Here is a 14,838-nt window from a genome sequence, read left to right as displayed (position 1 = left end):
TGATGTGGTGCTTGGAGATGTGGTGCTTGGTGATGTGGTGCTTGGTGATGTTGTGGTGATGTAATGCTTGGTGATGTGGTGGTGATGTGGTGCTTGGTGATGTGGTGGTGATGTGGTGCTTGGTGATGTGGTGCTTGGTTATGTGGTGGTGATGTGGTGGTGATGTGGTGCTTGGTGATGTGGTGCTTGGTGATGTGGTGGTGATGTGGTGGTGATGTGGTGGTGATGTGGTGCATGGTGATGTGGTGGTGATGTGATGGTGATGTGGTGCTTGATGATGTGGTGGTGATGTGGTGGTGATGTGGTGGTGATGTGGTGCTTGGTGATGTGGTGGTGATGTGGTGCTTGGTGATGTGGTGGTGATGTGGTGGTGATGTGGTGCTTGGTGATGTGGTGCTTGGTGATGTGGTGGTGATGTGGTGGTGATGTGGTGGTGATGTGGTGCTTGGTGATGTGGTGCTTGGTGATGTGGTGGTGATGTGGTTCTTGGTGATGTGGTGGTGATGTGGTCCTTGGTGATGTGGTGGTGATGTGGTGCTTGGTGATGTGGTGCTTGGTGATGTGGTGGTGATGTGGTTCTTGGTGATGTGGTGGTGATGTGGTCCTTGGTGATGTGGTGGTGATGTGGTGCTTGGTGATGTGGTGCTTGGTGATGTGGTGGTGATGTGATGGTGATGTGGTGCTTGGTGATGTGGTGCTTGGTGATGTGGTGCTTGGTGATGTGATGGTGATGTGGTGCTTGGTGATGTGGTGCTTGGTGATGTGGTGGTGATGTGGTGGTGATGTGGTGCTTGGTGATGTGGTGCTTGGTGATGTGGTGCTTGGTGATGTGGTGGTGATGTGGTGGTGATGTGGTGCTTGGTGATGTGGTGGTGATGTGGTTGTGATGTGGTGGTGATGTGGTGCTTGATGATGTGGTGGTGATGTTGTGGTGATGTGGTGGTGATGTGGTGCTTGGTGATGTGGTGGTTATGTGGTGCTTGGTGATGTGGTGGTGATGTGGTGCTTGGTGATGTGGTGCTTGGTGATGTGGTGCTTGGTGATGTGGTGGTGATGTGGTGGTGATGTGGTGGTGATGTGGTGTTTGGTGATGTGGTGCTTGGCGATGTGATGTGGTGCTTGGCTATGTGATGTTGTGCTTGGTGATGTGGTGGTGAGGTGGTGCTTGGTGATGTGATGGTGAGGTGGTGCTTGGTGATGTGGTTGGTTATGTGGTGCTTGGTGATGTGGTGGTGATGTGGTGCTTGGTGATGTGGTGGTGATGTGGTGCTTGGTGATGTGGTGGTGATGTGGTGCTTGGTGATGTGGTGGTGATGTGGTGGTGATGTGGTGTTTGGTGATGTGGTGGTGATGTGGTGCTTGGTGATGTGGTGCTTGGTGATGTGGTGCTTGGTGATGTGGTGCTTGGTGATGTGGTGCTTGGTGATGTGGTGCTTGGTGATGTGGTGGTGATGTGGTGCTTGGTGATGTGGTGCTTGGTGATGTGGTGCTTGGTGATGTGGTGGTGATGTGGTGGTGATGTGGTGTTTGGTGATGTGGTGGTGATGTGGTGCTTGGTGATGTGGTGCTTGGTGATGTGGTGCTTGGTGATGTGGTGCTTGGTGATGTGGTGCTTGGTGATGTGGTGCTTGGTGATGGGGTGGTGATGTGTTGCTTGGTGATGCGTTGCTCTGTGATGTGGTGCTTGGTGATGTGGTGCTTGGTGATGTGGTGGTGATGTGTTGCTTGGTGATGCGGTGCTTGGTGATGTGGTGCTTGGTGATGTGGTGCTTGGTGATGGGGTGGTGATGTGTTGCTTGGTGATGCGTTGCTCTGTGATGTGGTGCTTGGTTATGTGGTGCTTGGTGATGTGGTGCTTGGTGATGTGGTGCTTGGTGATGCGTTGCTTGGTGATGTGGTGCTTGGTGATGTGGTGCTTGGTGATGTGGTGCTTGGTGATGTGGTGCTTGGTGATGCGTTGCTTGGTGAATCGTTGCTTGGTGATGCGTTGCTTGGATATGCGTTGCTTGGTGATGTGGTGGTGATGTAGTGCTTGGTGATGTGGTGCTTGGTGATGTGGTGCTTGGTGATGTGGTGCTTGGCAATGCGTTGCTTGGTGATGCGTTGCTTGGTGATGCGTTGCTTGCTGATACGTTGCTTGGTGATGCGTTGCTTGGTGATGCGTTGCTTGGTGATGCGTTGCTTGGTATTGCGTTGCTTGGTGATGCGTTGCTTGGTGATGTGTTGCTTGGTGATGCGTTGCTTGCTGATACGTTGCTTGGTATTGCGTTGCTTGGTGATGCGTTGCTTGGTGATGTGTTGCTTGGTGATGCGTTGCTTGGTGATGCGGGAAATGGCGGGGAACTGTAGTGTGAGAAATGGCTGAGACATATTCACCCTACTGTCATACAGTGGGGAACTGTAGTCTGAGAAATGGCTGGGACATATTCACCCTACGGTCACACAGTGGGGAACTGTAGTCTGAGAAATGGCTGGGACATATTCACCCTACTGTCATACAGTGGTAGCCATGACATATGGATACTGATGAAGTCCAGTCTACTGTCCAAGTAGTGTTGACAGCCAGACTGGGAGGACCTCTAGTGGTAGGAAAGAGTAACTGGTGTTGTTGTTAGTAGTGGACAGAAGGTGGCGCTGTTCATTTGATTTATACTTTGTCTTTGCTCACTATTGAAGTTGCCACTGCGTCTATGCTCTGATGGGAAGCTTGTTTTCTCTTCGTCTGAGCTGGTGTATGATAGCTTGGTGTAAACCTGGTCTCTACTCATCCTCTTCAGTTAATAGATATCTTGGTGTAAACCTGGTCTCTACTCATCCTCTTCAGTTAATAGATAGCTTGGTGTAAACCTGGTCTCTACTCATCCTCTTCAGTTAATAGATAGCTTGGTGTAAACCTGGTCTCTACTCATTCTCTTCAGTTAATAGATAGCTTGGTGTAAACCTGGTCTCTACTCATCCTCTTCAGTTAATAGATATCTTGGTGTAAACCTGGTTTCTACTCATCCTATTCAGTTAATAGATAGCTTGGTGTAAACCTGGTCTCTACTCATCCTCTTCAGTTAATTGATAGCTTGGTGTAAACCTGGTCTCTACTCATCCTCTTCAGTTAATAGATATCTTGGTGTAAACCTGGTCTCTACTCATCCTCTTCAGTTAATAGATAGCTTGGTGTAAACCTGGTCTCTACTCATCCTCTTCAGTTAATAGATAGCTTGGTGTAAACCTGGTCTCTACTCATCCTCTTCAGTTAATAGATAGCTTGGTGTAAACCTGGTTTCTACTCATCCTATTCAGTTAATAGATAGCTTGGTGTAAACCTGGTCTCTACTCATCCTCTTCAGTTAATTGATAGCTTGGTGTAAACCTGGTCTCTACTCATCCTCTTCAGTTAATAGATATCTTGGTGTAAACCTGGTCTCTACTCATCCTCTTCAGTTAATAGATAGCTTGGTGTAAACCTGGTGTCTACTCATCCTCTTCAGTTAATAGATAGCTTGGTGTAAACCTGGTCTCTACTCATCCTCTTCAGTTAATAGATAGCTTGGTGTAAACCTGGTTTCTACTCATTCTCTTCAGTTAATAGATAGCTTGGTGTAAACCTGGTCTCTACTCATCCTCTTCAGTTAATAGATATCTTGGTGTAAACCTGGTTTCTACTCATCCTATTCAGTTAATAGATAGCTTGGTGTAAACCTGGTCTCTACTCATCCTCTTCAGTTAATTGATAGCTTGGTGTAAACCTGGTCTCTACTCATCCTCTTTAGTTAATAGATAGCTTGGTGTAAACCTGGTCTCTACTCATTCTCTTCAGTTAATAGATAGCTTGGTGTAAACCTGGTCTCTACTCATCCTCTTCAGTTAATAGATATCTTGGTGTAAACCTGGTTTCTACTCATCCTATTCAGTTAATAGATAGCTTGGTGTAAACCTGGTCTCTACTCATCCTCTTCAGTTAATTGATAGCTTGGTGTAAACCTGGTCTCTACTCATCCTCTTTAGTTAATAGATAGCTTGGTGTAAACCTGGTCTCTACTCATCCTCTTCAGTTAATAGATAGCTTGGTGTAAACCTGGTTTCTACTCATCCCCTTCTGTTAATTGATAGCTTGGTGTAAACCTGGTCTCTACTCATCCTCTTTAGTTAATAGATAGCTTGGTGTAAACCTGGTCTCTACTCATCCTCTTCTGTTAATTGATGGCTTGGTGTAAACCTGGTCTCTACTCATCCTCTTCTGTTAATTGATGGCTTGGTGTAAACCTGGTTTCTACTCATCCTCTTCAGTTAATTGATAGCTTGGTGTAAACCTGGTCTCTACTCATCCTCTTCAGTTAATAGATAGCTTGGTGTAAACCTGGTTTCTACTCATCCTCTTCAGTTAATTGATAGCTTGGTGTAAACCTGGTTTCTACTCATCCTCTTCAGTTAATAGATAGCTTGGTGTAAACCTGGTCTCTACTCATCCACTTCAGTTAATAGATAGCTTGGTGTAAACCTGGTCTCTACTCATCCTCTTCAGTTAATAGATAGCTTGGTATAAACCTGGTCTCTACTCATCCTCTTCAGTTAATAGATAGCTTGGTGTAAACCTGGTCTCTACTCATCCTCTTCAGTTAATTGATAGCTTGGTGTAAACCTGGTCTCTACTCATCCTCTTCAGTTAATTGATAGCTTGGTGTAAACCTGGTTTCTACTCATCCTCTTCAGTTAATAGATAGCTTGGTGTAAACCTGGTCTCTACTCATCTTCTTCAGTTAATTGATAGCTTGGTGTAAACCTGGTCTCTACTCATCCTCTTCAGTTAATAGATAGCGTGGTGTAAACATGGTTTCTACTCATCCTCTTCAGTTAATAGATAGCTTGGTGTAAACCTGGTCTCTACTCATCCTCTTCAGTTAATAGATAGAAGACAAAATACAAGTTTCAATTTATCAAGGCATGAAATCATAAATACAGCACACATATTTACGACAGCAGAAATGTACAGTGTCTAAGACGAAACAGATTTTATGTAAATATATCACATTACATCGTGAAAAATATAGACCATGGACGACTAGACTGAAATGTAACTGAAGATATGAGACACAAACATTCTGCCCACAGCAAAGGACATTTTGAGTCTGGGGTCCAACACACAGCAAAGCCCATTATAACACATTATCAAGCTCAAAAAGCAGGTCTGTTTACTCTCTTACAGCAATGACATATTTACATGGTTTTCTTTACACACGGCAATAAGATATTTACAACATCCTGTTACACACATCAGTTTGTTAGCTTTCGGGCATGTTCACTTGCGGTGTGTCTCAGTGCAGTATAACTGAGCGTCCATTTTGTTTTTTTCCGTGTATTAGTTCTTGAACATGTCACACAGAAGTTTCTCCATGGGGGTGTTGCCGATGGTCCTGTGGAAGAAGAGGAGCTCGATCCGCTCAGAGCTGACGAAACGCAGAGAGGGCAACAGCAGGAGGAGCTTCCCAAATCTACACAGAGAGAGACAGAGAGGATGGTGAGTTATACACTACACAGAGAGAGACAGAGAGGATGGTGAGTTATACACTACACAGAGAGAGACAGAGAGGATGGTGAGTTATACACTACACAGAGAGAGACAGAGAGGATGGTGAGTTATACACTACACAGAGAGAGACAGAGAGGATGGTGAGTTATACACTACACAGAGAGAGACAGAGAGGATGGTGAGTTATACACTACACAGAGAGAGACAGAGAGGATGGTGAGTTATACACTACACAGAGAGAGACAGAGAGGATGGTGAGTTATACACTACACAGAGAGAGACAGAGAGGATGGTGAGTTATACACTACACAGAGAGAGACAGAGAGGATGGTGAGTTATACACTACACAGAGAGAGACAGAGAGGATGGTGAGTTATACACTACACAGAGAGAGACAGAGAGGATGGTGAGTTATACACTACACAGAGAGAGACAGAGAGGATGGTGAGTTATACACTACACAGAGAGAGACAGAGAGGATGGTGAGTTATACACTACACAGAGAGAGACAGAGAGGATGGTGAGTTATACACTACACAGAGAGAGACAGAGAGGATGGTGAGTTATACACTACACAGAGAGAGACAGAGAGGATGGTGAGTTATACACTACACAGAGAGAGACAGAGAGGATGGTGAGTTATACACTACACAGAGAGAGACAGAGAGGATGGTGAGTTATACACTACACAGAGAGAGACAGAGAGGATGGTGAGTTATACACTACACAGAGAGAGACAGAGAGGGTGGTGAGTTATACACTACACAGAGAGAGATTCCATCAAAGTCCTGAAGTGTCTAAAAACAGACAAATAAAAACGGATTCCAATTCTGTTAGCAGCTATCAACATATTATCAAGATCAAGTCATTTACAGATCCATAACAGTGAAATTTGATTTCGCCGGCCTTTTTAACATCCTCTCGTTCTTCAGGTTAGTAGCTAGACATACATACAGTGGAATCCATTTTAACATCCTCTCGTTCTTCAGGTTAGTAGCTAGACATACATACAGTGGAATCCATTTTAACATCCTCTCGTTCTTCAGGTTAGTAGCTAGACATACATACAGTGGAATCCATTTTAACATCCTCTCATTCTTCAGGTTAGTAGCTAGACATACATACAGTGGAATCCATTTTAACATCCTCTCGTTCTTCAGGTTAGTAGCTAGACATGCATACAGTGGAATCCATTTTAACATCCTTTCGTTCTTCAGGTTAGTAGCTAGACATACATACAGTGGAATCCATAAAGGTCAGGAAGGTCAGGGAGGTCAGGGAGGCTGTGTAGGGAGGTTGTGTATGGGAGGTTGTCTAGGGAGGCTGTGTAGGGAGGCTGTGTAGGGAGGCTGTGTAGGGAGGTTGTGTAGGGAGGCTGTGTAGGGAGGCTGTGTAGGGAGGTCAGGGAGGCTGTGTAGGGAGGTCAGGGAGGCTGTGTAGGGAGATCAGGGAGGTTGTGCAGGGAGATCAGGGAGTTTGTGCAGGGAGATCAGGGAGGTTGTGTAGGGAGATCAGGGAGGTTGTGTAGGCAGATCAGGGAGGTTGTGTAGGCAGATCAGGGAGGTTGTGTAGGGAGATCAGGGAGGTTGTACAGGGAGATCAGGGAGGTTGTACAGGGAAATCAGGGAGGTTGTGCAGGGAGATCAGGGAGGTTGTGCAGGGAGATCAGGGAGGTTGTGCAGGGAGATCAGGGAGGTTGTGCAGGGAGATCAGGGAGGTTGTGCAGGGAGATCAGGGAGGTTGTGCAGGGAGATCAGGGAGGTTGTGCAGGGAGATCAGGGAAGTTGTACAGGGAGGTCGTAGTAGTCCTACCTGGCAGGCTGACTGGAGTAATGTGATCTGATGTGTTGTCCCAACATCACCTGGGACTGATCCTGTAGGTTCTCGACCTGCTCCGGGTCCTTCAGACCTCGGGTTTCTATGACAACAAAGAGAAGAAGAAGGAAAGATCAGTCAAACAGGCCTAGTCTCACGTCTTATCCACGTGTCCAGACGGAATCTGGGGAAGTAGAATTTACAGCCCCAGAAACAGAAAGCCCTAATGCAGATCAAACGAAAACATGTATCTCATGACATTCAGCTCTGGTCACAAAAACATCACCACAGATTACATCTGGCCATTCTTATTGCAAAGAAATGACACCATAGCAACAAAAATCACAAACCAACCCCCCTAGGCACCCACCTGGTTTGAAGAGGACGATGGCCTTGAGGCAGGCAAACTCAGTGGGGTCTACGACCAGGGCTTTGAACCTACTGAAGACCTCCTGGAGCAGACGCAGGTCCACGCTGGTGTAGGATGTCTTACTCTGCATGGTTGGGGGGGACAGGTCGGGGAGGGACAGCAGAGGACAGCTGTCCAGGGGGAGAGACCACTGGATGGCACACAGCAGGAAGAGTTCAGACCATGCCTCCTCCAGCAGGATTACCTGGAGGGGAACAAGGAAGTCAGATCAGTGGGGGTCGCACAAGGTTAGAGGTCAAGGGTGACAGGTCATAAACATGACATCACAAACTATGCAGAAAAATGTTTTTGAAGCAGTTCAACTGTCTCTAAACAGATGGAAGTTGTATCAAACTATTCTTTGCACTGTAAAAAAAAATTTTTGGCTTGTTTACCCGTTTGATGAACGAAAGCGTTCATATTGACTAACTATTAGTTACCAAACAATGTTGTGATATATTTAATCTTCGGGATCGGTGTCCATTCTATGGGACGGTTGAGCTAACGAAGGCTAATGTGATTAGCATGAGGTTGTAAGTAACAAGAACATTTCCCAGAACATAGACATATCTGATATTTGCAGAAAGCTTAAATTCTTGTTAATCTAACTGCACTGTCCAATTTACAGTAGCTATTACAGTGAAAGAATACCATGCTATTGTTTGAGGAGAGTGCACGGTTATGAACATGAAACGTTATTAATAAACAAATTAGGCACATTTTGGGCAGTCTTGATACAAAAGTTTGAACATAAATGCAATGGTTAATTGGATCAGTCTAAAACATTGCACATACACTGCTGCCATCTAGTGACCAACATCTGAATTGCACCTGGGCTGGAATAATACATTATGGCCTTTCTCTTGCATTAGAAAGATGATGGTAAAAAAAAGATAAAATACAAAAGAACATTTGTTTTTTTCTTTGTATTATCTTTTACCAGATGTAATGTGTTATATTCTCCTACATTCCTTTAACATTTCCATAAACTTCAAAGTGTTTCCTTTCAATTGGTACCAAGAATATGCATATCCTTGCTTCAGGGCCTGAGCTACAGGCAGTTAGATTTGGGTTTGTCATTTTAGGCAAAAATTTAAGGTAAAAAAAGAGTCTAATCCTTAAGAGGTATTAATAAGCAGTTTATACTGTAAGTAAACCCTATCATAGTATCCCGTCTATACCTGGTCTCTGAATGGAAGATTGGAGAACACTGGCAGGTTCTTGGCCCATTTAACAGACATGAAGAGGAGCCGGGCTGACGTCTCGTACACATTCTCTGTACTGGAAGGGTACAGGGACATGTGGTAGTCTGAGGACTCCCTCTCTGGCTCGTTACTGGTCACATCTATGTTTTCATCAACTGTGGAAGAAGTGGAATTATTTCAATACAACAGATAAAAACCTGGAGATTGTGTCAACTGTAGAGAGAGAAATTATAAATACTCCAGAAGGAAAGATTAAGAAGTGGAGAAAGAGAGAAAGAAATAAAGAAAGAGAGAGAGAAATAAAGAGAGAGAGAGAAAGAGAGATAGAGAGAGAGAATAAAGAGAGAGAGAGAGAAAGAGAGATAGAGAGAGAGAAAGAGAGAGAGAGAAAATAAAGAGAGCGAGAAATAGAGAGAGAGAGACAGAGAGAGAGAGAGAGAGAAAGGGAGAGAGAGAGAAAGAGAGAGAGAAATAAAGAGAGAGAGAGGGAGAAAGAGAGAGAGACAGAGAAAGGGAGAGAGAGAGAGAGAGAAAGAGAGAGAGAGAAAGAGAGAGAAATAAAGAAAGAGAGAGAGAGAAACAGAGGAAAACCAACGAACAGCCATAACAAAGCCCTCCTCACCATCCTCAGGCTCCAGTTTAGCGCAGGTCTCAGCGGTCATGAGGCTGACCATGAAGCGGTGGTTGTTCTGTGGGCTGGGGGGTGCACAGCGCTGCGGTGGGGCAGACGACGAGCTGATTGAGGTGGAGGTGATGTGAGGTCGGGTGATCACTGAACAGGAAGAAGAAGAGGAAGTGGGATCCCGTGTGGTGGACAGATGCTCCTTGTCTGTGTCCACGTCGATGGAGTCCAGACGCACCTGAGACGTGCTGCGGGGCTGACGCTCGTTCTGGACAGCTGGGGGAGGGAATTAAGACACAGCTCAGACTCCTGACACATCTTCACACTTGGCTGTCCAAAGAGACAGACTACCTCAACAAACATATCCCAACTCTAACTTGAATTATACAAACTTTCACATTTATTCATACTGAGAAAAAAAAACAGATTATTATCTTTGACATGAAATAAATACATTTCACTGACTCACCATCTTTGTTCATGCCCGCCTGGAGGCACTTCTTCAGCCGACAGGCTTGGCACTGGTTACGATGGGCCTTATCCACTGGGCACATGCCCGTACCAGCCTGACACCTGTTGGGATGAGGAACACATCTTTTACAGTGACAAAATAAACTATTCTAGAGATTTAAACATCAACTAAGAAGTCTGGTTCAAAAGTTAAATATATTAAACTCACAAAAAGTTAAGTGGTGATAACACAGGTAGTCTATCTGTCCGTGGGTAGTTTGACACCGGGCCAGAGTGTCTCTCTCTCTCTCTCACAGGTAGTCTATCTGTCCGTGGGTAGTTTGACACCGGGCCAGAGTGTCTCTCTCTCTCTCTCACAGGTAGTCTATCTGTCCGTGGGTAGTTTGACACCGGGCCAGAGTGTCTCTCTCTCTCTCACAGGTAGTCTATCTGTCCGTGGGTAGTTTGACACCGGGCCAGAGTCTCTCTCTCTCTCTCTCACAGGTAGTCTATCTGTCCGTGGGTAGTTTGACACCGGGCCAGAGTGTCTCTCTCTCTCTCAGAGGTAGTCTATCTGTCCGTGGGTAGTTTGACACCGGGCCAGAGTGTCTCTCTCTCTCTCACAGGTAGTCTATCTGTCCGTGGGTAGTTTGACACCGGGCCAGAGTGTCTCTCTCTCTCACAGGTAGTCTATCTGTCCGTGGGTAGTTTGACACCGGGCCAGAGTGTCTCTCTCTCTCTCACAGGTAGTCTATCTGTCCGTGGGTAGTTTGACACCGGGCCAGAGTGTCTCTCTCACAGGTAGTCTATCTGTCTGTGGGTAGTTTGACACCGGGCCAGAGTGTCTCTCTCACAGGTAGTCTATCTGTCCGTGGGTAGTTTGACACCGGGCCAGAGTGTCTCTCTCTCTCTCACAGGTAGTCTATCTGTCAGTGGGTAGTTTGACACCGGACCAGAGTGTCTCTCTCACAGGTAGTCTATCTGTCCGTGGGTAGTTTGACACCGGGCCAGAGTGTCTCTCTCACAGGTAGTCTATCTGTCCGTGGGTAGTTTGACACCGGGCCAGAGTGTCTCTCTCACAGGTAGTCTATCTGTCAGTGGGTAGTTTGACACCGGGCCAGAGTGTCTCTCTCACAGGTAGTCTATCTATCAGTGGGTAGTTTGACTATACACTAGAGTGTCTCTCTCTCTCTCTAACAGGTAGCCTGTCCGTGGGTAGTTTGACTATACACCAGAGTGTCTCTCTCTCTCTCTCTAACAGGTAGCCTATCTATCAGTGGGTAGTTTGACTAGACACCAGAGTGTCTGTTCTCTCCTCTCTCCTCTCTCTCTCTCTAACAGGTAGTCTATCTATTAGTGGGTAGTTTGACTATACACCAGAGTGTCTCTCTCTCTCTCTAACAGGTAGTCTATCTATCAGTGGGTAGTTTGACTATACACCGGGCCAGAGTGTCTCTCTCTCTCTCTCTAGCAGGTAGTCTATATATCAGTGGGTAGTTTGACTATACACCGGGCCAGAGTGTCTCTCTCTCTCTCTCTAACAGGTAGTCTATCAGTAGGTAGTTTGACTATACACCAGAGTGTCTCTCTCTCTCTCTCTCTAACAGGTAGTCTATCAGTGGGTAGTTTGACTATACACCGGGCCAGAGTGTCTCTCTCTCTCTCTCTAACAGGTAGTCTATCAGTGGGTAGTTTGACTATACACCAGAGTGTCTCTCTCTCTCTCTCTCTAACAGGTAGTCTATCAGTGGGTAGTTTGACTATACACCGGGCCAGAGTGTCTCTCTCTCTCTCTCTCTCTCTAACAGACAGTCTATCAGTGGGTAGTTTGACTATACACCGGGCCAGAGTGTCTCTCTCTCTCTCTCTCTCTCTAACAGACAGTCTATCAGTGGGTAGTTTGACACCGGGCCAGAGTGTCTGTTGTCACTCCAACTCACCTGTATATGAGTCTCCGTCGGACGCTGCGTTTGAAGAATCCACTGCAGCCGTTGCAGGCGTAGATGCCGTAGTGTTTTCCACTGCTGGTGTCCCCACAGACCTTACAGAGCAGGGCTGGACTCAGGGCTTTACCCGGGGCTGGACTCAGGGCTTTACCCGGGGCTGGACTCTTTGCTGGGGGAGAGAGAGAGAGACAGAGGTGGGGGGGTTAGAGACTCTGTTAGAGGAATGCTTGTTGGCTGCTGTATGGTGGGGGACAGAGAGACAGAGAGGTGGCGGAGTTAGAGACTGTTAGATGCATGCTTTGTTGGCTGCTGTATGCTCGGGGACAACAGAGAGAGAGAGAGAGAGAGAGAGAGGTGGGGTAGTTAGAGACTCTGTTAGAGGAATGCTTGTTGACAGCTGGCTCGTGTTGCATTAAAGATCCAACTATCAAATTATTTAAAATTCAAATTAAGCAGCATTACTTTTTTTCTCTCCAATATAAATATTTTTTTTTTTCTAAGATCTGGTTATTATTCCCCCCAAAAAATATTTCCTAATTATTGAAAATTAGTATTTGTATCAATTAAATAAAATACATTTCAATAAATTCCATTTGAAATGTCAGATCTGATAGAAAGAGAACATTTGACGTGTTTAAGTGTTTGAAATGTGGAGCCACAAACTAAGTGCTGTTATCAGTCACAACTCCATCAGGCTCACCATGCTGCCAGCATGCTGGACAGCAACCTGCTGTTTCTAATGGGAGAGAGGGCTGTACTGAGGGCTGTACTGAGGGCTGTACTGAGGGCTGTACTGAGGGCTGTACTGAGGTCCTGTACTGAGGTCCTGTACTGAGGTCCTGTACTGAGGGCTGTACTGAGGGCTGTACTGAGGTCCTGTACTGAGGTCCTGTACTGAGGTCCTGTACTGAGGTCCTGTACTGAGGGCTGTACTGAGGGCTGTACTGAGGGCTGTACTGAGGTCCTGTACTGAGGTCTGTACTGAGGGCTGTACTGAGGTCCTGTACTGAGGGCTGTACTGAGGTCCTGTACTGAGGGCTGTACTGAGGTCCTGTACTGAGGGCTGTACTGAGGGCTGTACTGAGGGCTGTACTGAGGGCTGTACTGAGGTCCTGTACCTGTTCTGCTAGTAAAGAAGCAAACCGCACCACACATGGTAAATGCTGATCCCAAGTTCTTCATTACTGAACACAATCAATAATATACAACGTGGTTTCTGAAGTCTGAACTTCACTGATTTAGTCGCAAGAATAAAGCAACTCTGGAGCAGCATTTACCCCGCGCAGGGTCTCATTTCCTGTATTCCCTGAGCTTTTGGCCCGAGCACCAGTTTTTAAGAAAGGTCCATATCAGCGAAACGTTTACCTCCTCTGCTGTCACAGTCGGTGCCACTGCTCCCTGAAGAGTCACTCGGAGACGAGGAAGGATGGATGTTAGACAGGTGTTCCTCCATCACGGTTTCTCAATATGTCCTAACGATGTCCTGTGGACCGGTCACTTTTTCCACCCCTCCACACACACCTCTATTAGAGGGTTACTGTAAACGGCTTTAAAAGTTCTGATGTAGTGTCCCAATGCAACGGCTAGTCTAGCTGCTGTGTGACGGTTCTTCCTTCAGCAGTGAGGAGGTCACACCAACGGCTAGTCTAGCTGCTGTGTGACGGTTCTTCCTTCAGCAGTGAGGAGGTCACACCAACGGCTAGTCTAGCTGCTGTGTGACGGTTCTTCCTTCAGCCGTGAGGAGGTCACACCAACGGCCTCCCCTGACGTCTGGGACCTTGGCGATCAGCGATGATGCGGGAAAGGTTTGTCAAAGTGTCACTGCCAATCTATTGGAGAAGTGTGCTGATGGATGGGTAGCTGTAACTGGCTCCTCGTGTCCGCAGTCAGGCTGGCAGACGGCTGGTCAGTTCCTCTTCAGTCCAGATCAACTCCCCTTATGATCACTGGATGTCCCGTCCGATTGCCTCTCCTTCCTCTGTCCCTTGGTGTTGGGAGATACGATGATCTCTCTCTCTCTCAGGTCCTGGATAGTCCCTTGGTCTCTGTAACAGTGGTGAGGATCTGCTGAACAATGGAAGTTAGTGAACACTGTGGGGCTCCCTCTTGTCCCGGAGCTGTGTGTGTGTCTGTGGGTCCTGACTGGTGTCTGCTCCTCTAAAGGGGACCCGGTGGTGGGGGCAGGATTAGTCCACAGCGCTGTGTAAGCACATGCTGCTTATTACTCATCCTCTTAATCTTTACTGTTATGTTCATCCACTGGTCTGATCAATCAGTCACATTTCCAGGACTTAGAACAATGTGGAACAAGGTGGCCGGAGGGGGGGGGGGGGGGGTCTTTATCATGTTGGTAAGAAGAAATATTGATGGAAATATTAGACGAGAAGTATAGAGAAAGTCAGAGGGTCTCTCTCTTTCTCTCTCTCTCTCTCTCTCTCTCTCTCTCTCTCTCTCTCTCTCTTTCTCTCTCTCTCTTTTTCTCTCTCGCTTTCTCTCTTTCTCTCTTTCTCTCAATTCACTTGAAAGGGCTTTATTGTCATGAGAAACATATGTTTACATTTTTACATTGTCAAATCAAGTGAAATAGATAATAAACAAAAGTTCAAATAAACTATCAACAATGAACAGTAAAATATTACACTCTGAAATGTTCCGGAAGACATTTCAAATGTCATATTATTTATATATACAGTGTTGTACATATGTGCAAAAGGGAAAATAAATCAATATAAATATAGGTTGTATTTACAACGGTGTTTGTTCTTCACTGGTTGACCTTCTTGTGGTATTGTGGCATTTCACCCAGTAGATATGGGACTTTATCAAAATTGGGTTTGTTTTCTAATTCTTTGTGGGTCTGTGTAATCTGA

At 46.0% G+C, this 14,838-nt stretch overlaps 1 protein-coding gene across 1 annotated transcript; it reads right to left on the bottom strand.

Annotated features, from left to right (window-relative positions):
- Positions 1 to 4,979: 4,979 nt before the first annotated feature.
- On the bottom strand, positions 4,980 to 14,090 carry LOC139384315 (photoreceptor-specific nuclear receptor-like). The gene is made up of 8 exons (XM_071128997.1): positions 13,334 to 14,090; positions 11,963 to 12,137; positions 10,042 to 10,145; positions 9,573 to 9,848; positions 8,927 to 9,105; positions 7,707 to 7,950; positions 7,334 to 7,439; positions 4,980 to 5,483 (listed from the first exon to the last, which is right to left on the bottom strand). Exons 1-8 carry the CDS (start codon positions 13,419 to 13,421, stop codon positions 5,351 to 5,353), a joined length of 1,305 nt encoding a protein of 434 aa, XP_070985098.1. The 5' UTR covers positions 13,422 to 14,090; the 3' UTR covers positions 4,980 to 5,350.
- Between the last annotated feature and the right edge of the window lie 748 nt (positions 14,091 to 14,838).

This window comes from Oncorhynchus clarkii, chromosome 26, assembly GCF_045791955.1.
Source record: "Oncorhynchus clarkii lewisi isolate Uvic-CL-2024 chromosome 26, UVic_Ocla_1.0, whole genome shotgun sequence".
NCBI lineage: Eukaryota > Metazoa > Chordata > Actinopteri > Salmoniformes > Salmonidae > Oncorhynchus > Oncorhynchus clarkii.
Note: the sequence above shows the minus strand (reverse complement) of the source record. Positions and strands in the feature narration are given on the sequence as shown.

What these genes read in the sequence shown, in the direction of transcription:
- LOC139384315 (XM_071128997.1), bottom strand. Translation starts at nt 13,421, where the DNA reads ATGGAGGAACACCTGTCTAACATCCATCCTTCCTCGTCTCCGAGTGAC. An exon ending in CGACGGAGACTCATATACAG is followed by an intron (nt 10,146 to 11,962) that starts GTGAGTTGGAGT and finishes TCATCCCAACAG; the next exon opens with GTGTCAGGCTGGTACGGGCA. An exon ending in CATCGTCCTCTTCAAACCAG is followed by an intron (nt 7,440 to 7,706) that starts GTGGGTGCCTAG and finishes TTGTTGTCATAG; the next exon opens with AAACCCGAGGTCTGAAGGAC.